The sequence below is a fragment of the Anarrhichthys ocellatus genome, unplaced genomic scaffold, assembly GCF_004355925.1.
Source record: "Anarrhichthys ocellatus isolate YVR2014 unplaced genomic scaffold, GSC_Weel_1.0 scaffold4, whole genome shotgun sequence".
Classification (NCBI taxonomy): domain Eukaryota; kingdom Metazoa; phylum Chordata; class Actinopteri; order Perciformes; family Anarhichadidae; genus Anarrhichthys; species Anarrhichthys ocellatus.
Genome location: NW_022280034.1, coordinates 8,231,900 through 8,256,237, shown reverse-complemented (window position 1 = coordinate 8,256,237; position 24,338 = coordinate 8,231,900). Strand labels below are relative to the sequence as shown.

Sequence of the window (24,338 nt, the reverse complement as noted above, 5' to 3'; positions counted from 1 at the left end):
TTTGATAGAAAAGGTTTTGTCAACAGTTATCGCAATTGATATGCTAACTGCAATTGCAGATAAAGAAGCAATATCATCTTTTGCCCAATGTCCAATTGCACTTTCTTTCAATTTGAGGGACTGAAATACTTTTAAACTTTTAAACATCCAAGAAAGACGGCTGCAGGCCACCCACTCTCTCGAATTAAAGTGCTGAAGGTTATTAATAGATTTCATACATTTGAAGAGCTGAGCTGAGAGGAAAAAGACTTAGTGAGGTACCGAGACACTTAAAAATCGCTGCAATTTAGCTATTCGACAGGAAATACACTTAATATGTGTTAGGTTCTCGTGTTATGCAGGCCTGCAGGTTACATGAATATATAATGGGCTATTATAAACGTTGATTTTCCCCAGAGTTCATAACTCGATCCAGCTTAAATGCTCTTACTGCTGTAACCTGCTCGCTGCTGGCCATCAATTCGCTTCGACCGTCATAGCGGTCTGCAAATTGAGGCTGTTAATGGGAATATTAAGGTTATTGTGCGCAGATATAGTCGCGTGACGTCACGCCCTCACCCGTTGCATCCCAAACCTCTCCGTTTGTCACCGGGAGTGGAGGACACACCGGATCCAACGGTGACGCTTTTGTCTTTCCACCTGCGAAACGGAATGGATTTTTTGTTTTTCCTCCAGCTTTCGGGGATGTATAATTTAAACACAGGCTATTGATGGGCAATCAAAGTTACACTGACACGTTTATCAAGTTGGACTGTGTTGGTTTAGTTTCCCGGTGAGTCCGTCGGACTCTGTGCGGTCGCGGCTGTAAAGTTTTGTCCTCCAATCCAGTGAAGGCTCCGGTGTCTGTGTACGGACGTAAGGGGTTGATGGGAGCAGGGCGAGGTGGAAACGCTCCGCCATCGGCGCGTCTCTCTCTCTCTCCCTCTGTGTGTCTCACTCGCGTTCAGTCGTCTAAAACTCCGGCAGGTTTGCACCGATGTGGTTTTAGCTGCTGGACTGGAGAGTTTTGGATTCTCACTTTTGGATCTACGGGATGCAGCATCATCATCATCATCATCATCATCATCATCACATGAACTCGCATTATGTACAACCCGAAGAAAAGCGGACCAGTGTGACAAGTTTATTTTAAATCACCAAAACACCTCTTTAAACCCCCCCAAAAGCGCAATGATTTTAACCGCTTTTGTCATGATATTGTCCTTTCCGGGTAAGTGACGCATTCATCTGTTAAATGATATTCGGGCTGTTGTATGTTATATTTGAAAACTGCTCGTCTTCCTTTGCGGTTCAAATTGAAACACGCAGCAAACACATGGCCAAACGTGTTAGATCTCTGATTGTTGCGGCACGATTGCAGAAAGTTTCTTTGTGTATTATTTGGCAACAAAACAATTAAGGACTCTCCAATTAAATCATGTTAATTGACTGATTATTTAGCCTCGTGTGTGTGGCGCGATGTTGACAAATTAGTTCACATCGGAAAAACCCAAATATCTCCCTCTTGACTCTCTCTCTCTATCTCTTGTAACTCCCCAGACTCGGTGTTCACCTTGAAGGGGGACGTCAGCTCGTCCTCCCGGCCCACCCGCCCAGACTGCGTAAAGGCCAGCGAGCAATGTCTGAAGGAGTACAGCTGCAGCACCAAGTACCGGACGATGAGGCAGTGCGTGGCGGGCAGGGAGAGCAACTTCAGCGCGGTCACCGGTACGGAGGCGCAGGGCGAGTGCCGCAGCGCCATCGACGCCATGAAGCAGAGCACGCTCAACAACTGCAGGTGCCGGAGAGGCATGAAGAAGGAGAAGAACTGCCTCCGGATCTTCTGGAGCATATTTCAGAGTTTACAGGGTACGCGACCTGTTCATCATCACTTGAGTGATCCGAAAGGTCACTATGAAAGAATGTATACGTGGTGGGATTATTCAGATCCTTTTACTTTGTAAAAAAAAAAAATGCCCTTAGAAGTAAAAGTCCTGCATTTAAAAATTCGATTTAAGTATTTTCTATTTCTACTAGTAGGTATAGTTTAATCTGAAATGATGCATTATTTTTACAACATAATCACACTGTAATGCTTTAGGTGTGAAATCTGAAACTGCAAATAAATATATGCATTGGAGTGAAGTACCTCACTTTTGTATTTCCCTCGAGTAGTTGAATACGGTGACTTCCACATTGACTTCATCCTCCTTCTCCTGTAAATCAGTCAAACTGCAGTAAGACACATTCCCATGTTGTACTCGTTCCCCAAAGTAACACCTATATGTGAGACAGAGATAATTGCACTTGTAACACAGTGCACCATAAGCTCAACCTTTCGCACAAGTCCTATTTAGTAATTACATGACAACACATCGTTTACAAAACAAGCAATGTCAATACTAGTAATTAACAAGGGACAAGCTATTTAGTATAATTGATGGGCTACTGTTCGAGTATCAGATAACATCCACCGATAACACCTACGTTTACACAAACGTACATACACGCCATTTCAAGCATATTGTTGACAATCCTTTTTTTTCCCCATGCAGGTAATGATTTGCTGGAGTACTCTCCATATGAACAAGTCAATAGCCGGCTCTCGGATATCTTTCGCTTGGCCCCCATCATAGCTGGTAAGTCGCTGCTTTTACGCTGCCTGACATTCCTCAGGTTTACGTATGGACACTGTGGAAAGTTAAGTCCTCGCATACACAGAGCCATTACTTCTCAGTAGTGCTTCAAACCCAGTTTAAGTCACCGGCATCGCCATTACAAATCTGTCACTGTTTGACAACCACTCATTTCTACTGCTGTGTGGTTTCAGGCTGCAGCTTTCAACGGCCATTATCCATCACAAAGGCTTTTATCTGCCACTGTGACCCGCCGTATACAAAGCACAGTAATTTAGTATATTTCACAGTTGAACTTTCAAAGCAGTGATGAGGGGTTTGCATGTTTTTCCACTGTCACAGTAATGCTGGATGTGGCGTTTATGTGCTAGTTTTCAATTCATTACCCTTTTAGAGTAAAGTCTGTGTTATTTGGGCTCCAGGAGCTTGCAGTGTGCTGGATGCCTTGATTGTAAAAAAACAAAAAACAGAAATGTTGCTTGCTGTTTGTTGCGAATCTAAAAGCCATATCCAGTATTTCCTCAAATATGAATAGAGTGCAGGTGGACTTGGGAGCATACACCTAGGCAGGGCCATATTTAGATCTCACACACACACACACATACACAGAGGAGCAATTAACTATCTGTCTGCGTTCAATGGCACTGATAGAACAAGAGCTGTGTGTGTGTGTGTGTGACAAGTGCAGCACTCTCTGGCACCCTTCAGTGTTGGGCTTTCTGGCTGGAGGAGGGCGTCTGCCGGCACTAGCCAGCTACCATTTCAGTAAAGAAAAAAAGGGTCATTCGATTTTCTCTCTCCCTCTCTCTGTCTGGCTTTCGCTGTGATTGAATCCACTTAGCGTATCAAAGTGGCTCTGCTCCACATGCGCTGACATAATGGCTAACTGTATTTTAAACAGAGAGTAAAAAATGTTTTTATCGGAATTTTGGATTTGTCTCCTGTGCTGGAGAAGAATTGCAAAAAAAGAAACTGAATTTGGGAAAGTGGTTAAGGATTCATAAGCCTTCCAGATAATGTGACTACTCGTAAATCAAAACAGCAATTATTTATTTTAGGCCAAGAGAAAAAAAGCAGCTTGGAACAATCAAGGAATGGTTTTTTTTAACCACAAACTAATTTGCATAGTGTTGTTTAGATGAGACAGCAGAATCCACTGAACAAATATAAAATGCTTTAATCTTGATGAAGATATATTTCAAAAACTGATCTGCTGCTGACGCACCTTTCCATCAAAGTCAGTGACTGACTGTGGAAGACGTGGCAGGTTAACTATCATAAGAAATCACCGATGTGTATGCAAGTTTGTGAGCAACATAAATCGAGCATAGCAGAGGTGGAGCCGGAGCTGAAGAGCCAGTTTAATGTATAGCAGTGTAAACAGCCAAAGGCTCTGAGACAAAATAAATCACTTAATGGGTTAGGTATCAGGAATCCATTTGCCATAAGTGACCTCATTCCTGTTTGCAACTAAGCCAGGCCTCAGGCCAACTGCAGTGTAAAATAATGCACATGAGAGTCCATACCACGTCCCCTGGGTCAACTACTAATATGATGCTCACTACTGAATGGCTGAAAATCAATGTTTGCTACGATATACATTTAGTCCATTTATATTCAAGATAAGTTTCAGCAAATGATGGAAACTAGATAGCTATGAAATTAGCAGACGACGACCTACAGACTTTGTTAACCCCTCCACTCATCCTGTTTTTGATTTAATTGGATTTTATTTAATAGCTTTACATGTACACATGTTTTGTTGTATTATATAAACTACATTACTAAACATAAATATCTGTCAACACAAAGTCAACAAGACGAGAAGAAGACGAGTCTACACCCTAGCATCAGTGTTAGCTAAATGCTAACCACGATAAGCTAACAATGACAATTCTATGTTACCGATGTCAAAGAGGTGTGTTCACCATGTTCTCCATCTTAATGTAGCATGCTAACATTTGCTAATGAGCACTAAACACAAAGTACAGCTGAGGCTGATGGGAATGTCATAGTTTTGCAGGTCATGAACTAAAGTACTGGACACAATCTTTTAGCTGAAGATGGCGAAAAGTCAGGAGATCACCAAAGTGATTACAAGTTATCCTGTGGAGGGACGTCTGCCATGCCAACCACGCGGTGGAGCTTTAGGAAAGGTTAGGGGAAATGTTGTCGCTGTAATTGACATTATTAACTCAAACCGAAAAGGCGTGACATCCAAGCCAATAACTGCTTGAATATAGTCTCCAGGAACTGTTGAAATTCAATGCTGCGTCATTTATAAATCGATGTACAAGTGCCTTCCAGAGATGTAACACAATGCTGCAGACCGAGGGAACGATGGGAATACAGCACTGCCCTTAACGAAAGGAAGAAAAACAAACAGCTGCTGTACAACACATCGTGTCTATGCCTTTAAAAATACTTTACTGGGGTATACTTGAGGCCATCAACAAGGAAAACTCGAATTCCACTGAGCTGAAGACAACTTCAGGTGATTCCAGACATGCAGTTTTGCAATCCCATAGCAAGAGCTACGAAAAGGACAGATTTCTGCAGGGTATATCTTGTACAATCACATTCCCAACTTAGTACTGTGAATGTAAGATACTTTTTAGAGACTCAAGGCTAACACCTGTGGTAGAACAACACATTACATCCCAAGAGGGTCTTGAGAGTTGTTGAGTTTGTGTTGAGGGTACCGCCTTACAATATTGAGGTGTAAAATACCTGAAACTCGCTTTGTTACTGTGTTTTCACAATTTTATTTGGCAATTTCATGCAAATACAAAAAATTGATTATATGACTCATCATCCAAGCGGATATTCACTCGTGGTTGATGCAGGGGAATAGCTAATCATGACTTTCAGATAAGAAAATAAAACGCTGCCGGCTGCAGGTGACACAGGATGAGGTTTTCGACCAAATATGGAATCATTTGATGGGAGCTGACCACACCCTGCACCCACACGCACAAACACGTATGTACACAAACACTTAATCATTCTTACTGTGTGCATTTTCTGCTGCATAGAGATCCTCATCTACATGCAAATCATCCTGCACACCTCCCATTCATTGACAGTGACACACACACATCCTCTCGGTGCCTCCGGCTTTTCTTACATCTCTCAGATTGATATCTGTTCATGAATATACAGGTTCGTGGTTTTAACTACAGATGCCTGAAAGTTGGAAGGAAGAAAACAAAAGAAAGAGAAAGAAAGTCCTCTAAAGTAGTATCATTTGGCAACGGCTGATGGTGAGACGGAACGTAGACAGTTTTTATTTTAATTGGCCAAGCTGAATACCAGCCCTTTGGTCGGAGTACATAACTGACATTCTGAAAAATAGAAGGCAAAAGTGGGTCTGGGCATCCACATATCTGACTCACCCACTGCATCGTCAGGTGCAACCACACCGATTTACGCTCATACTTTATGTTCTCGCCCCCGTATCCTGCAGTCATCTGAACCTTAACCTTATCTTATATCAGAATCATACTGAATATGGCAGACATGAGCAATGCAGAGGCTATTGCACTTATGTTTGAATGAATTCAGGATGAATGACTATGGAGGATTAAATGGAAGGGAAAAAAAGCGATAGCTGGTGTGGTATAAACTAAGTGAGATTTTGCTAATTACATGGGTGCACTTAATAAATGGGTCTTGGGTCTGGTCGTAAATACCGGGACACTGGCAGGGATTTAGTGACGCTGGCAGGAAGCCTGGTGGAAGGCAGGGTGCCATGAAGGAGTGGACCCTGACCACTGCTGTTTGCTTTCCATTATGGGAGATGAAGAGGGCACTAAGTGGAGGGATACGTTTAGAAGGATTAAATAAAACAGCAACAAATTCATACCATTATTTAGGGCTGCACGATTAGGGCCAAAACGACAATCAGGATTTTTTTTTCATCAATATTTATCACTATTATTCATTGATTCAGGGGAAAAAATACAACAATGCTGGTCATGTTCATTGACTGAGCTAAATGTTTTAACTGACCCTGTGTAGACGGCTTCATAGCAATCCACTTTTTAAATCGAGATCTCCATGCACACAGCTGGCATGTGAGGTTTGGTCTGATGGTCACACTAATACTCTGTATTACTATAATCTGTGTTCCATGGATATGGGAGGATTTACATGTCATACACGGATAAAAAAGGGCAATTCTAGGACCACATGTTCCTATGTTTAGAGAACAAAGAAAAAGTAGGCTTGAGCAATCCATGGCTGATTATTATCTCAAACTGCTGCACTGGAATTAAACCCGAAAGAGAAAGGAGGTTTAAGGACGAGCTCTAATGATTCTGGTGCTCTTTATTCCATGTATCCTGTGCAAAGAGATGATTATTCCATCTAAGCCGGCATCTACAAGCAAAAACAAATAAAGGGGATTGCACAATCTGATGCATGATGCGTGCTGATGTTAAACCATGCAGCCTTGTTCTGGAGTTTCTTTAGCTTCATGGCACACAACCTCATGTGGCCCACATATGTAGCATTGTTTGCTAGTGTGGTATTAGTTATAGTCGAGTCTTTATTCTTGTGTTTAATATAGTGAACGCAGCACCTCTTCCCCCCCCCCAGGACACCATAATTAAGCTCTTCTTTGAGATTCATATTTAACCCTACCTGGCTGGCGGTCCTTCAAAAAGGTCTTTTGTGTCAACCTATTAGGGGTCAAGGGTCAGGTTCCATGGGTCAATGGCAACATGGTGGCCTTGCTCAAGGGCTGCAACTGAAGACGGCACAGTGAGATTTGTTTTTCTTAAGCCTGCAGGTCTTTGAACAAGATACATTCAGACGGACATCTAGGATTGCAGTTCTTGGCATGCACTTCAAGATCAATACACCAACGACACAATAAACTAGAGTAATGTTTGGTTAAATGTATGAATTTAACTGATAAGTTGGAACAATGTTAATCACAAGTCACCATTTTTGTTGTTTTTTGTAGTTTTTTGTTTTGTCAGAGATGCTGCATGTCATAGATAACCATGTGAAGAAAGACATTAAGACAGTAACAGCATTACAGGAACAGGGAAAATTTGTTTTCTAATGATTACAGTCATAGTTAAGCAGCTCAGAACAAATCACAGTCAACAAATAATCTTCAACAGAGCCTTGTTTATATGACTCATTGCCCAGCCCTGTCTCCTAGAAATGACCTTTCATTCAACGAATCTGCACTGTGTATTATGTTTTGAGGGACAATAATTTGGACTTGGATTACGTTTGCTTTTTGACGCATTACAGATAAGTTTCAAATGAGCTACGGAAGTCTACGTACGGGAGGAAGTTGGGGGGGGTGGATGGATCAAAACCACAGGGCTTTCAACCAGGAGACAGCGGTTTGTGTCCCATGTGAACCAAGTACTTTGTTGCCTAAACATGACCAAGGAGTAGTTTTGTTTTGCCTTAACATGACCAAGTACTTTTGTTGCATTTTTGTTTTGTTTTAAATTCACAGCCATTTCAAGCCAAACCATGTTTTTTACTCAAACTAACCAAGTAGTTTTGTAGCGTTTTTAGTTAAATTTTGTTTCAATGTACAAGGTTAACAACTGAAACTGTTTTCTTGGAGACAATATGTTTCCCTCAAAATGTAATTGACAGTCCAACATGGATTGTACGCCTGAAACAGAGAAGATGTTACCCAAAAGTAGCTTATTAAATGCAAAAATGCTTTTTTTTTCTTTTGTGTGTTGCGTCTATATGGAGTCCCATTTTGCTCTTGGTTACTGTAATTGAGGCAGAACTGTCACACCTATGGCTTGAGAGCTACAAACACCCACTAAAAGATCACAGCTCACATCTCCAGGCACTTGTCAGATGTAAGTAATGGCTTTTGTAATATGTGATTAACCCTAGGTTCAAGAATGTTTTCAGATTTAATCATGACTCATGCTGTGGTGCATGAAAGAGTGCAGTGAGCTTCAATTCCACCTCAAAAGGCAGATTTACAGGAATTCATTCTTCCACATCGAGGCTGAGGGTACATTTTGTGTTACTGCGCAGAACTCAGTCGGGCAAGAAGGACTTTTTACCAACAAATAGCAAAAATTACATGAGATGTTGGCCATAGAGTGTTTTGGCTGGGCTGTGATGGAAGGACTGGCATACTGTGATGGGACTGGAAGCAAATATGGGTGACTTGGTTTCTGTAACTCAAAGTACGGAAAATGCAGTGTCTGAGCAGGTGTTTGTATTTTCACGGTGCACATTTCGGTGTTTTCTGTCAGGCTGCGGATCACAAAATCACCTTCAAATGACAAGCATAAGACGATGTGATGAGGAAAACAGCAACAGTCACACAAACACACACTGGAATATTCTAATATGAGCGGTATGGTCTAACTATGGTTTTCTGTTGCACACATAAGGTTTGATCATAAATACCAGACTTAGTGAAGTCACAGAGGGGGATCTGATAACAACCTGAAGTACACAATTTAGCCAGAGAATTTAAGTTCAAACATGCCACGAAGCAACTGCAACAAATGGAGCAACTGGAGCAACAAATTGGAGCAATAATTCATAATTAAACCTCTGTAAAAGATGTTCACTCATATATTGTTGCGTTTGAAAATATGTCTGCGTTCTACGAGGCTCACAGCTCTCATACAGTTGAGCTTTTTCATTTTTAAAGAGGATTACAGTAATGTTTGGGGACATTGCGTAAATATTTGTTCTGGCTATGACTTTGGGATGAATAGCAACTTCCTATTATTTGGATTATAATTCATGTCAATAATGACAAAATGTATTGTATTTTATCTACATCAGGGTGTATTTTCCAATGCACCTAAGACACACTTAGAGACTTCCTTAGGACTATTTCTGCCATTTAATTAAACTGCCGGGGACAAAGTAAAGAGGTAAGGGTATTACATAGTGACAAATGATGGTGGAAATGAGGAGTGTAACATCTTTTTAAGAAATTGCTGGGCAAAAAATGATTTCCTCATGATGCCTTTCTTTCTTTTCACTTAAATTGACTCAAATATCTGTCTTCATTTTTGTCCATCTCTTGCCCGCACTGTGTCTTCTAATCTGATTCACTCGAGACTACCTTCATTTTGAAGAACTGGTCATTTACAATGTAACCTGTGCAAGAAAGTAATATCTCTTATACCAGGGAAATATAAAATGATGTATCTCTCTTCTTTCTAAGTTGAGCCGGCATCTACAAAGGAGAACAACTGTCTGAATGCTGCCAAGGCCTGTAACCTGAATGACACGTGTAAGAAATACCGCTCAGCATACATCAACCCCTGCACTAGCAGGGTGTCTGCTTCTGAGGCCTGCAACAAGCGCAAATGCCACAAGGCCCTCCGACAGTTCTTCGACAAGGTAATTAAGCATGTTAATTCTGAGAGCTGCTCTTTGTGTGTTTGAATCAACATCTAAACCAGGTGTCAAATGTCGAAGGAAAAAATGCTATTTTTGGACTTTGAGTCCAATCTCTCGGTAAAAGTCTGTTACTTATCATAACGCTTAACTCTACTGAAAGCTACTGTTAACGTTGGGAGGCAGCAAGAGTGGATCTGAATCCATGACCTCATTCAAACAAGCCATTCAAATGTGTTTTGGGTGATCTGATTGCAGTCGGATAGTGCTTGACCACATAAAAGTACAGTTGTAAGTGCACAGCAAAACGTCCTCCGGAGGTGGTCTGGGGCACATTGTGACCCCGTTGAACACAAGTACAAATAGAATTGCGTTTTTAATGCACTTACAACAACTACGTGGGCGGAAATACGTAGTGCAAGCCCTCCTCTCAGCCCTTTCAGAGAGGGTTCTCAATCAGATCTCACACATGTAGTTTTCAAGTGTAACTGTAATCATATCTAGATACAATCTGGATACGAGACACATTTTAATGCCAGGTGGAAAGCGGGTCTCTGTTCACATTTTGTCACTATTTAACTACAAGGTATCTTTATTTTTTAAAATTTTCTTTCCAAAATAAAGGTTCCGACTAAATACAGCTATGGGATGCTGTTCTGCTCCTGTCCAGCGGGGGATCAGACAGCATGTGCAGAGCGCCGACGACAAACAATCGTGCCCGTCTGCTCCTACGATGACAAAGACAAGCCTAACTGTCTGTCTCTTCAGAACACATGCAAGACCAACTACATCTGCAGGTAGGGAAGGCAAAGAGGGATCCTCAATAGACTTCATCTGTTTTTCCAAATATGTAGTCCAATGTTCTGAACCATTGCTTATAAATGTGACCAAGCACTTATCCTCGTATAGTAATAATAACAGCATCAGGAAATAAGCATCTATAATTTGGACCTCTGTTGTTTTTAGGTCAAGGCTGGCAGACTTCATCAGCAACTGTCAGCCAGAAGCTCACTCCATATCAGGCTGTCTGAGGGAGAGCTACGCTGACTGTCTGCTGTCTTACTCAGGTCTTATTGGTAAGTTCTCTGAGGCATTTTAAAATGCTGGATAGAATGTAAAGCTGTATTGGTAACTGGACCTAAAGTTGGACTACTAATGGTATTTCTTAAGATTTGTTGTTGCTCTACAATCTGTGAAACCTAGTCAGATGAACTTGCTGAAAGGCACTTTTTTCAAATCATATACTGCACGTTATTTGTTCTCAGTCAATCGTTTGGTTATCAAACTTGTTTCTATTATTTACTCTTTCTTATCAGAATGATTAGAAGTGAGGTATACAGCTTTAATCAGATTAAAGGATTATGGCCCTCTTCACAGATTAGGTTTGGATAATTTGTCCCCACAGCTCCACTTGTTAAAGAATGAATACACGTCTGTTAATGTCGACATTTTGTCTAATTATAAGAGAAAGTATGTCATGAATCTGAAAACTTAAACCATTAACACTTGACAACACAGACTACACATACTATGGTGTTATATTATAGACTGCAATGTTACACAGGCACTACTTCTTTGTAGGCTATGCTAACCTGCTAGTTGTGTGCATTTACACTAGTGGTGCAACAGATCATAAAACGCACGGTTCGGATCGTATCACGGATCAGAGTCACGGCTAGGATCAAAGATCGGATCAGCACAAAAGAAGAAAGGGAGCGAATGTAACTTTTAGAGATCCCTGATCACGTTTTTTGCCGCAAATGCTAATTGATGATCATTGATGATCAATATTGGCAGATATAGATCCCTTTGTTGTTTGATTATACAGCTGGTCTACAAGGCTTTTTTTGCCACCGTCCCAAAAAATAATTTCAACGCTCGGAAATCCGTGTAAACCATCAAAAATCCTAAATGTTATCTTTTACTTTGTTATAGTCATCTATAGTGATTTTTTCTTCATAAAAACACACAATTCAAATGATTAGGAAATAAAAGATTGTATTTTTATTGATTAAAACTAATTTAGCATTAACATTATTAGTTTTAATGAGGTATGTAAAGCTGCTTAGAGCTAGTGTAAACAGATCATAATTCATCTTTAATATCCATTTATGTTGTTGTGAAAACATCTCTTTCAAACAACTGGATTTATCATGATAACATCATGATAACGTTATAATTTGCCCAAGTCTCGTTTTTCAGGGATTGGTTGTTTACAATGTAACATCATCAGAGATTGGCGACTAGAAAAGCATAAATGCAGATGTCCTGAACTCATATTTTACTAAATATTGACGGATGACAGTCGTCAGTAAAACTTTATTTCACACTGTGATGGTTAACATCAAATTGTGTAATTAATCCGCGGTTCACATGCGCGCCGAACCGCGAGGGGAGGAATCCGTACGGATCACGGATCGACAGTGGTCCGTTACACCACTAAGTTACACGGTTAATTATAGCACTTTGCAGAAGTAGAGCTTATTTCCTTTTGTTCAGTCTTTCTTCCATCTGCAGGTTCCATTATGTAAAAAGGAAACATGTTGAGTTTTAGTAATGAGATTTGAACGCGGGGCCTCTGTGACCAATTGCAAACTCAACAGGCAGACATTCTAATCTCTACCATTCATATTGTACTTCACACAGGTAACACCCTCTAAAGTGGCCCCCTGCCTTCACCACAAACCTCGGTCTCTGCACAAAGAAATGTGCATGTACTTGCACAGCGAATAAGTATAAGCCTAATCAATCACGTGATTGCTATGAAAAAAAGGCAACAGATGCCACGATAGCCTATTTAAACTTAAACGGTTAAAGCCTTTGTAAAATGGAATTATATTTATGCATCATAACACAGCTCCACAATGAGGTACACTGCAAGTTCTGCAAAAAGAAATGTTTAAGTAAAGGCACTCTATAATACTGAATAAGCTCACTCTCATTGGCTGATCTAAACGTTCAAATTGAAGTGGGAAACCAAAAGAGTCCTGAGACGAATGTTACAGTAACTAACAATAGTTCTCTTTTATGCTGCAGGTACGGTGATGACACCGAATTACGAGCGATCGCTCGGCATCAGTCTGTCGCCGTGGTGCGACTGCGGCAGCAGCGGGAACAGCAAGCCAGACTGTGAACGATTTGCAGAGTTTTTCACCAGCAACCGATGCCTACGTGAGTTCCAGTACTGCAGAGATTATAATTTCCCCTTCCAAAATTGCACTATTCTTCACAGCATGAGGCCAAATTGACCTTTTGAAATTATAGACTGGGAGATAATGGCTGCAAGCTGTAATAGTACAGTATGTGACGGTCTATCATGTGTTCTCCTTTCATAGACAATTTGCTTTGACTGTGTACAGGCAACAATATCTTGAGCATTTTCTTTTGTATTTCTACTCATATGCGAATGCCCTTTCCACATTCAAGTTTTAACAGTATAACAGAGCAATTATAATTGAATGGCAATGTCCTAAATAACTCCTGACCATTCATTTTTTACTATGATTCAGACTAGATATTACAAAAAGGAGTTTTCGGCCACATTTTTTTTTTTTTTTGCTCAGGGAAAGGTATCTTCGATTAAATGTCAAATTAATGATGAAAAAAATGGACATTACATCAGTAAAGTTTTCTAATTTCAGGCGGTTATTGAGTTCCTTTTTGCAAATCACAGCTATTATAGGCAGACACTGCTTTTAAAAAATGCTCTTGAGAAAGGTCAAGTAATTTAGTTTCCTACACAATTATCCAAAGTATCAATTATAAGCAGCTTTTAGTTGGGCATGAGCGAAATGTCTTGGGCCATGCCACTTGCACTTATTTCCCCGGCAACGACAAAAGACATCTGCTATCTTGTTAGATGTGCAGACTCTATTATTAATCAGAGGCTCAGAGGGCACGCTGCAGGATAATGCTTATGACATGTAGTTAGAAACATTCTACAATTGAATCGAAGTAATGACATTGAATGCATATTTTCTCATAAATCCGTACACATTTTTCACTTTACATACCATTTAATTATATGTAAAATATCGTTTTTTTGTAAAAGGATCAAAAATATCACAAATTAATACGCTATATTCTTGCAGGAAATGCTATCCAGGCATTTGGCAATGGTACTGATGTCGGAGTGTGGCAGCCTCAACCCCCAATTCAGCCCACCTTACCAGAGGCCAGCATCACGCGGAGGGGCAAAGACCGAACCAGCAACGGACTGGATGCACTCACGGACACGACCAAACTGGATCTAGATGAAGACTCTTTATATCACATCTGTGGGACCTTACAGGTGACGTTTTTTAAAGTACAGAGTTTGAAAGAGGAGTTGCAGTGTTAGATTACAGGAGGTATCTTTCTTGCTGACTTACAAAACTGATGTTTATTTTTGAAATATAAACGTAGAGAAAGAAGCGAAGGCAAAATCACTTTTGCATCATTTTTGACGCACAAACTAATCTAAAGAAACAAGCGACAATATGATAACAGTATCTCGTCCACTCGGCAGTGCATTTTATTTGACTGCATAGTTTCTACACGCTGACAAGACGACAATATAAACTTTGCAGTGTTAGAATCAAATCCGGTAGCTTCTTTATTTAGAGATTTCTAACTGCCAGCCAGCTTATACCGCCACTTATCTCATTAACAAAGTCTTTCTAAGGAATTCCTATCTGAAAGAAAAGGGTACCGCTACATTGCAAGGTCATTACTTTCAATACTATAATACTTTCAATTATCATAATATCTAGCCTACTTATCTTAATCTTAGTTTGCAGTGAGTGGATGTGCCTCTGCTCTACGTTTAAGGGACAATAAAAGAAGAAACATGAAATCCCTCCACACCACAACAAATGTTTTGATTAACTTCCAGGCTTTTTATCCCGGTAGATGTTGAAGGCTTCAAAACCTCTGAGAAAAAAAAAAAAGCCTGAATCTAAATTGAGAGCTAAATATCAGGTGGAGATCTTTTCAGAGCTTCTGTCGGAGTTTTAGACGTCTGGCTCTGTCACCTTGATGGATCAGCGATGCTTTTCTGATGGCATGCACAGAATCCCCCCCTCCTGGGCAGAAAGATGAGACGTCGGTGTGGAGTCAGAGCTTCCAAAGCTGTCATGTCAAAGCTAATTGGTTGCCACAGTAACATCACAAATGGCCCACAGGTGTAGTGTGTCTGCTTCTGTGTGTGTGTGTGTATGCGTGCACACAGGGACACAGTATCCTGCTGAGGATATACCACATTTTTGACTGTCAGTTTATGTTTACAGAAATTCCTGTTAGCTTTGTCACAACAATAGCTGCTCATGGTTAAATAATAAAGCATAATGACTAGTTAACTGACTTGCTCTGACAGCGTCTCAAGAACAATTCAAGCTTCACGAATCACAAGAAAGTTCATTTTTGACCTTGTTAACCACTAAATTCTACTTAGTAGCTGCACTGGAGTTTCTGGAAATGGTAATTACTTTTGTAATACCAACTGCAATTGTAGAAAAATCACTTCAATGACATTTTACATAATAAATTGCATGTTTTTTGCTTCAAAGTGCTTTTAGGTACTCCAGCTCCGTTGAAAGTGTTTGGCTTCAGCAACACATTTCAGACCTGTGCTATTCTCTTCTGATAAATACTCCGGGGCTATAAATGAGATGATATCACACATACTTTAAGGGGAGACAATCTATCATTTTGGCTTTTAATAGCGATAATATGATTTATCACCGGTAGAAGCATCCTCCAGGAGGAAAGACCTCCTGTAGAGCAATTAATCACTCTTCTCCAGAATCCTGGTTCATAGAATTCTTTCTACTTAAAAACCAATGCGTTGAGTGTTTATTATGTTCCTAAACCACCACAGAGTCACTTTATCATTCTCTGTGCTCCATCTCTGTATCTGTGAGTGTGTGTTTGTTTGTGTGTGTGTGTGTGTGCAAATGCATTTGGGTATTTTTCTTCTTTTTTCATATGTGGCTGAAGAGGTTTGGAGGAGTCTGAGAAAAGTTTTAAAGTTATTAAACTGTCATAACCTTGAGCTGGCACAAACAGGGGATCTAACACGGACACACTTTTCACACAAACACGCACACGTCTATGCTCGAGGCGGACGATTATACAAAGAGAGGTCCATGTAGGTCTGAACTGTGGGAATTGGTGGGCGCTGAAAGCATTATCATAAATCTCATTGTTGTGTGTTTTGCTGCATAACTGTGGCAGAGGGAGTTTGACTCGATGCCGTAATGGTTTTGCTAGACCTTGTTTTACTTTGAAGACAATGCCCTTCCTTTAGCCACAGTTCACCTTCCAGACAAAAACTATTTCTTCATTCAGCTACTGGAAATAATGTCTGCTCAGCGGTGTATTTCGGAGCATATTTGAACCAACATCTGTGATCTTGAAATACAGGCAAACAGGATCAAATATGGTAGCCATATAACCGCCACGCCCTGGGTTCGCTTCTCTCTCTCTTCCCATTTCCAGTGTCATCTGTATAATAAAGAAAAAACATGCCAAAAAAGAATGAAAATCAATGTTTCTCTGCCTTCTCTTCCTTTGTATCTTCCTTCTAGGCCCAAAAGCTGGTGTCAAATCTGACAGTGGATAATGCTCAATGTGTGGTAAGAATTGTTTTACTCTGTCGGTTCCATTCGAGGTTCCCATTAGGGCCCCAACAATAGATTTGTGAGGTCGATGAAGATGTTGATATTTGAATACGGGTCCCTTAAATTTGGTTATTAATGAATGAATATTAAGCACTGAGCTCAACATTTTACGGTCGAAAGAAGAAAAGCTTTTAAATGCGAATGAATGCACACTTTTAAGGCATTATGTTTCTAAATTGCTAAATTCTAAATTGAAGTTCTGCTGGTATATAAAATATTATTTCTGACCTGATTTCGGAGGCCATCTGTTTCACCAAATTTGCTTTGATTGTAGGTAAACAAGCTAAACATTCACGATAAAACCCACAGAATTTATTTTTATTTTATTTCATCAAAAGAAATTGTGATCTTTCCACTCCATGTAACACTAAAGCTGTGGTCTTTTCCCTCAGAACCATCAACTGGATGAGTCTAGCAGCTCAAATGCCAACGCTAGAAGCCCAGCAGCTGGACTCCCCCGCTTACACCCCTCAAGCGTGCTCCTCTCACTCGCCTTTGCTTTAACGCCAATGCTACGACGGCCTGAAGGTTTCCAGCTGTTGTAGGAGCCGAGGACTACGGATCAACACTTTTCTCTCTCTCAAGAAGTGATCCAACTCATTTTTGATTTCGACATTTGCCAAAGTGTGACACTGACGCCTTTTTTTTTCTTCTTCAAAACGGAAATAATCAACACAGCCCGGTGAGAGCGCTGACGTCAGACGACAGTGGATTATCGCCGAGCGGTCCGTTTTAAATGTTGCTGAACACAGACCTGCTGAAGCCGTTGCTGAGATATCCGCTCATTTGCCTTCCACCATTACATGCTGAGGGAACACTCACTTCTTTTGTGGAGTTCAACTCTGTGATCTGATAAGCATGTGAATAAAATTCACCTCTTTGGAATGTGTTGCAATCGGAGCACATTTGACTGAATGTGCTGAACAGTGTTTTTGGGGGGGAAGGAGTGGGTCATTTCTGTATTACCTGTGCTTGGGTTTGTCCAGCCAATAAACCTGCTTCAGTTCAACAAAAAGAAAAACTAAGTGTTGTATAAAAGTGCTGATCTATAATACGTCACAAGGGACCACTAACACATCTCATAGACACACTGAATGGAATAATAACTATTGAACTGATTTAAGATGCCATCACATCAGCCAGAAGAAAAGTAACAATTTCTCTTCTACATGTTCGGTACTAGGTAGAGATCAGTTTTGTAGATTTATTTGATTGTTATGGTTGTTTGTGGTTTTAATCACATCGCCTCTAAAAGAACATTTTGTAGATATGATACATAAAGTGAACACTCTATAACAGTATGCTGCCGTTAGCTTGTAACATATTGTCTGTGATGTGTTTTGGGAGTCTTTGTTAGGACCTGTCAGCGTTATCCAGTGTAACTGATTTATAAAATGTGACAGGATATGGTTCTTTAATCGTGTGGTTAAAGATATGACTGTTGTGTGGTTATATTTTGTTGTATGATTGCAAAGTGCATAATGTTATCTTAAACAGTACTTTTGTTAAGAACAAACCGTCAATGTGTAACAGCAACAAGAACATAAAGACTTTACATAAAGGGGTCTTTAATGGCAAAAACGAATTTATGTTATCTTTCTGTTCTACTGAGAGTGGAAATGTTGTGATGGTTTGATTGATTTTTTTTTTTGTTAGAGAGATGAATATAAAATGTACATATTCACAAGTAGAACCAATGCCAAAAGACAAAACACTGCTAGCAATTACTACGGAGACAAAGGACGAGATGAAAACACTTGCATAGTTATTATAAACTTAATGACACACTAATTATCAAAGATATTCAAAGAATGTACAACATAAAGACAATGAACACTGAAAACGTGTCTTTAAACATCGTTGCTATTTCTAAAAATGTGTGAAATGTGCAAATGTGTCTGTAAAACCACTTCCAGATATTGTCCCTGCAGACATCTTAATGATGAGATTTGGGGTTCTTTTTTAAAGGTTTTGGTCAAATAATATGACATCAGCTTTTGTCTAATTTGACCGAAAGACATTAACAGGATAAACTTGAAGACATCTCATACAGGAGGCCACTTTTATGTACAAATAGCCACGAACAACATTTAAAAATATGTTATCTGTTCAGTGTTTCCCAAACAGCTGAAATAAAAATGGTGAACAGTGACTCATGCTGGTTTCTGAAATCAACAGAAAAAGGGATACATCTTGTTTTTGGCTCATATCACTCCCTCTCCCCGATGCTAGTTCGTCTGTATTTTTAGCAACCAGGAGGGACACATTTGTAAAGCAGGATTATGAGATAGCGGCAGGCAGACAGGCCGCCATTGTCAGTCAGATCACATCGGTCCCAGTGCGGAGCGACACAGGCGGACAAGGACACAGCCTGTAGAGGACAGACTGCTCAGTGGACAGGAGGGGGGGGGGACATGTCTCGCCAAGAATATGGCACACCTGTTTGGACACAGTGATGGAGCACTTGACCTAGAGAGAGAGAGAGCCGAAGATTTATTCGATGTGTCAGAGAATCGAAAGGGCCAAAACACCGTCCTCGTGTTATACATGAGATGGAAAGGACACTGATAGAAAAAGGGATGTGTCGGGATTGGAGCTTCAGGAAATGTGGTTATAACAACATCAGATTTTAAAAAATGACGAACACCAACAATATATAGCTGATTGCTCTGTGACGTACAGCTTTAAATCGCTGTCTAAGAAATATATAAAAAAACCACACCATAACTGACATGTTCCTTCGACTGACACATCAAATGTGTATTGTTCCGCGGCTGAAAATAGGCCCCAGAAAATGCGCTTTACTCCTCTGTGACAAATATTTGATGAACCTACAGATCCCAAAACCACCACACAGAAAACATGGTTTCAGAAGTGTTACACTCCTATCAGCAGCCTTATTTAGAAGGGCATCAACAACTTGACACTAATTAAGCACAGTGGTCTTACAAGTTTTTTGCAACAGCCAAGACTCAAAAACAGGTTCTAGTGGCACAGTATTCAGACCAATAACTCATGTATCCATTGACCAGGTATGTTAAACCACGAGCACGTTGTCTGCTTTACACCGAGTTTTAAATTCTAAAAGACGCGTTTTGCCCAATAACTACACACGGTGATTACACACATCACTCAAAACTAAAAGCCTGTGCCTGTGTTGTTGCTTCACACTGCCATTGAAACATCACACTCAACTATGAATCGCTCGCCCCCAGAATACACATTGGACAACACCTGCATCCAATTAGATAACTTAGAAATCAGAGCTCGAACACTATAAATAGGATTCAGGTTTGCTTTTTGGTGTGAACACTAATGGACACCACTTTTAGAGAGTTACTGTAATTGCAATACTGTTTGTTGTTTACATTACAACACAGTACCTATGTTCATGTTATCTCCAGTTAGTATTTGAGTATTTGATACTCAACTATTTGAGTATACTCTTATGAGTATATGAGTATTGAAAATAAACAAATGTGTTGGTTTCTCCACTGCATTTGTGTTCATAGAGTATTTACAGCATGCTACAAATGAAAATGTGAAGGACTCCAGATAATAGTGCTTTATACTCATATGGCATTAGTGTGCAGTTGGCATTTGGAAAGAACTATTTATTCGGTGCTGGTGTGTAGAGTTGTAATGCAAAAACACCATTTTTTAAACGTATATAGTTTTGAATGATGTGTTTGCTTATACAAGAGATGTAAGGTATTTGGTATTTTGTGTATATGTTTTAGGTTTTTGTGTGCGGAGTTCCAACTAAGACAGCCCTAGTTTCAGAAATGGTGATTTAGAATTCAATAATATTAATAATAACAAAAACATAAAAGTAATTGTGAAAATGTCTATCTTGTTTTGGTTTCTGGAAATGGATATGAGAAAGAAACAACCACAGCACAACACAAATGACCAAACTCTTCTTTTAGATCTCGTACTATTACATTCAGAGATGAGGCCGACATTAAAATTGAACTACTGAGGTTTTTAGAATGCAACGCACGCCGTGGTTGACTGAAGCCTCGAGACAAGAATAGTTGTCATTAAACCTCTGATAAATATTATTGCTCGCCAGGTTTACTGTTCCCCTGCCATAAAGCCCCGAGGACTGGGAGATAGTGTTTAGAGACTCCCCCTCCCACAACCGTAAAACCACTGCGGGTCTTCTACTCAATCCAAATGTTCACCCAATGGCGTAGATTTAAAAAAAAAAAAAAAAGTACTGATAAAAGGGTTTAATCATGGCAGCACTGCCTCATAGGGATCACATCTAGTTACTGCAACTTTGACCTCTCCAGCAACATTGTTTCAGCACCACGAAACCACTCTGTGGATTTCACCTTTTCCATTAACCAGGGGAGCAGCACCAACTTCACTTTATTACTTTCTCTTTTTGTTTGTGTTGCGTCCAAATGTCAAGGTGTGCCTGACTTTTCGCAGTAAACACAATAGCATCAGCTATTTTGAGACGCTTCCCCTCTCATCTTTTCCAGAGCAGAGCAAAGATAAGAGATCATAATGCTCCGTTGGTTGCACACTGAAGCAAAAACTATAAGCTCTACTTGACTGAAAAAGATGGAAAGGACTGATAACTTTTGCTTAAATTACTTGATAGAGAAAGAAAATAGACGAGAGTAACTGTGACAGAGCTGGAGATGACCTTTTTAATGTGGGCTGGAGAGAGACAGGTTGACCCCTTGACCTGCAAGAGGATTTGATCACACTTACTTTAAGAAATGCGAAATGGAATTTGTGGCCGGTAAACAGTGGGCTACACAGCAACTAACGATTACAGTCCAAGATAACATCTTCAAATGTCTTGTTTTGTCTGACCAACAGTCTAAAACCCAACGACATCCAGTTAAAACGATATAAAACAGTCAAAAAGTAACAAATCCTCACATCCGTTGCATGAACGGCAACGGAATTTCAGTTGAAGACGTTCCCCGTTCATCATGAGGTTGTGTGAGATAAATATAAACTATAGAGACTTTGTGACGCAGTAAACTGATCTGACATTGTTGCATACGGTAGAAGTTGTACCACTATTTGCCCAAAAAAACGATCTGGAAACACAGTAAGGTAGTTAACTGTTCAGGTTATAAATTAAAATGGGAATTTAAAGTAGGCCCACTAATTTCCTTCTATTATATGTGCTAACTCAGCCATGAATGATGAAGGTTTGGTTCAAGATGCTTAGAAATGTCAGCTAAAGTTATATAACTAAAATAACCCACTGTAGTTCTTACTGACGCTGTAAAATATGAGTCTCTCCTTCCAACCAGTAGCTGACCTCCTACCTGAGTGTTTACTACGGCAGCGTCTTTCTGGTTTAGTCACAATTGGCTGCGTTTGAGCTTACACCCACTTCATCAAACTAATCAGCCTTAATACTGCATAATGCCATATTAAGAAATCTCCTACTCCAAATGTGTTCCGTCAAGTACAACAATATGTTTAGATAATATTTTGCTAAATGGTTCCCCACTACAGTTATACAGGAGTGACAGTGCAGGCGGTATTGCTTATAGCAGTCACACCTGAGACCTTGACACAGTGGCTATGTCCTTCATGGGAGGGGGGTGGGCACATGCCCACTAATCATGGGCTAATCATTACGCAAACGTTATACCTTAAAATGACTCGAGTAAACCTTGTGTTTTCAATCTGGTATCGGCAAGCAGACACCTCACATAGCACAGGTTTATAATGTAAAACAATATTTACAGAATTGACATTCGGCCACTAGGCTCTGATGTCGTCGCTTCCTCACAAGCATGCAACAAGCTAACTGTAGGCTACTGTTTACTGAATGCAATATATAAATAAAAAAACAGATATGCAGCAGATTTTATTAACTCAAACATATTCAACGAAATTTTTTTTTGGAAATGTTATGTTGCGTTGATAAGCTGCAGATGACCGTCAGTACACCAATAAAAACTTAAGGTTTGGCAAACTTGGCAAAGTGTGCAGCAGCAAGGTCATCATAGAAAGAAGCAGCTCAGCACTTTAGATGCAATTATGATATGAAAAACAGTAAAGCACGCTGTCACGTGAACCTATGAAGTGTGTAGAGAAACTGTGGAGATAACAACGTGTGTTGTGATACAATAGCCATGTTTAGTTTGCCATTAAGCCAACACTACAAATAAAATAGTTATGTGTGCGGACTCTGTGCGAGACAACAAACTATTTTGCATCCATGAAGCCAATATACAATATCTCCCATTCTGTGATACACATCTGTAAGCAACACACCCGACAAAACAACAGGACAACAGCAAAGGGGGATATTCTGCAATTCATAAACAACACTCACATCCTGAAGTTAAGCCTTAACTTCAGGATGTATTAACGTCAGTGTGCTGTACATGTAATGGGGAGGGTAAAATAACTAATATCTGTGAGGTAGTGTGTATCATTTATTGTGGATCCAGTTAAGGCCTGGTCAGTTTGATCTACACTGTGCTCTCCAGCCTGATTACATTGGATGGTTTGGCCGATCCGTCTTCTGACGCACCGCCCAATGAATAATATTGCTGGAAGTGACATATTAATCCCCATCTCTTGGTAATACTGGAGACGAACCAAGACAAAGAGGAATACAAATCCATACTCTTCCATCATAAGTGAATCAGGGAACTCAAGGGCCTTCATTTCTGCATTGACGCATGTTTCACCCGTTCACCTGATAAAGTCAGTGCGACCTGCAGATGTATTTATGTAGTGCCATCTGGTGGTTGAATTAAGTGCACCGTGACAATTTACGCAAAAAAGACAAAGTCAAGGTCTCCTCTACTTTGTCCAATTTATGTCAGGAACATTTTGTAATGCTATCAGGGCAACAACAGAGGGAACTGAATTAGGTCCTATTTATAAGGAGGAAGGGACACACATTGACATTGATACACAGGGATTTGACTTTGTCACAGGAAGAGAAAAAACAAAGATGAGTGAGAGTGTTTTGGTTGAGCAACTTTTCGCGGAGATCAAGTCGAGTATCAGAAATCAGAATTTAGATTTTCAGCGTTGAATGATGTGACTGTGTGATTCATTCATGAGCAATATGACCATCGGGGTTAGAGCAGACTGGACATCAGTTTGCCAACAGTGACTCAGGCTCCGCACAGCAGTCCCTCTGAATATTTTCAGCACATCCCTCTCCAGCACTTAGCAGTGACCTCTGTTCACTCAACTGTCATTTTGAAAAATAACAGACAGTCACACTTCACAATGGTGTCAAAAGCCTTCAGATTTGAGTGGCTTCCTGGATCTTTTTCAGACATGGGGGCAAATTAGCTCGTCCTGGCTTTCACATGAAACTATTAGCAGTGTAAACAATATTATATGCCTAATATATTCACAAGGACCTGCTCAATAAGTATGTATATGTGCATTTACAAGCAAACAACTTAAAACAAACCTTGTCAATGTCTACAATGCACAAATATAGATACGATTTATTCGATATCTGTAAAGACAACTGTCATCGGCTCTTCTTGTTTTGATTTTACAACTACTGACAGTTTGCTTTAGTGTCTCTCATATAAGTAGAGTATATGGGTTTCATATGCACGGCATGAATCCTCAGCCATGTTCTGAAGCTTTTGTATCCATTTAAATGCATTTATAATTTGGGATTCATGTCTCTCTCCTGATTTCTTTTAGTGCAATCCCTTCCGCTTCTTTTCTATGTAGC

The 24,338-nt window shown here is 40.1% G+C and overlaps 1 protein-coding gene across 1 annotated transcript; it reads left to right on the top strand.

The window, feature by feature from the left end:
* Positions 1-573: 573 nt before the first annotated feature.
* Positions 574-18,777, top strand: gfra1b (gdnf family receptor alpha 1b). Its single transcript, XM_031842420.1, has 10 exons — positions 574-1,210; positions 1,540-1,848; positions 2,535-2,618; positions 9,802-9,980; positions 10,602-10,774; positions 10,944-11,053; positions 13,014-13,148; positions 14,069-14,268; positions 16,544-16,591; positions 17,029-18,777. The coding sequence occupies exons 1-10, from the start codon at positions 1,171-1,173 to the stop codon at positions 17,179-17,181; spliced, it is 1,431 nt and encodes a 476-aa protein (XP_031698280.1). The 5' UTR covers positions 574-1,170; the 3' UTR covers positions 17,182-18,777.
* The last annotated feature ends 5,561 nt before the right edge of the window (positions 18,778-24,338 follow it).

What these genes read in the sequence shown, in the direction of transcription:
- gfra1b (XM_031842420.1), top strand. Translation starts at nt 1,171, where the DNA reads ATGATTTTAACCGCTTTTGTCATGATATTGTCCTTTCCGG. An exon ending in CATGATATTGTCCTTTCCGG is followed by an intron (nt 1,211 to 1,539) that starts GTAAGTGACGCA and finishes GTAACTCCCCAG; the next exon opens with ACTCGGTGTTCACCTTGAAG. An exon ending in TGGATAATGCTCAATGTGTG is followed by an intron (nt 16,592 to 17,028) that starts GTAAGAATTGTT and finishes CTTTTCCCTCAG; the next exon opens with AACCATCAACTGGATGAGTC.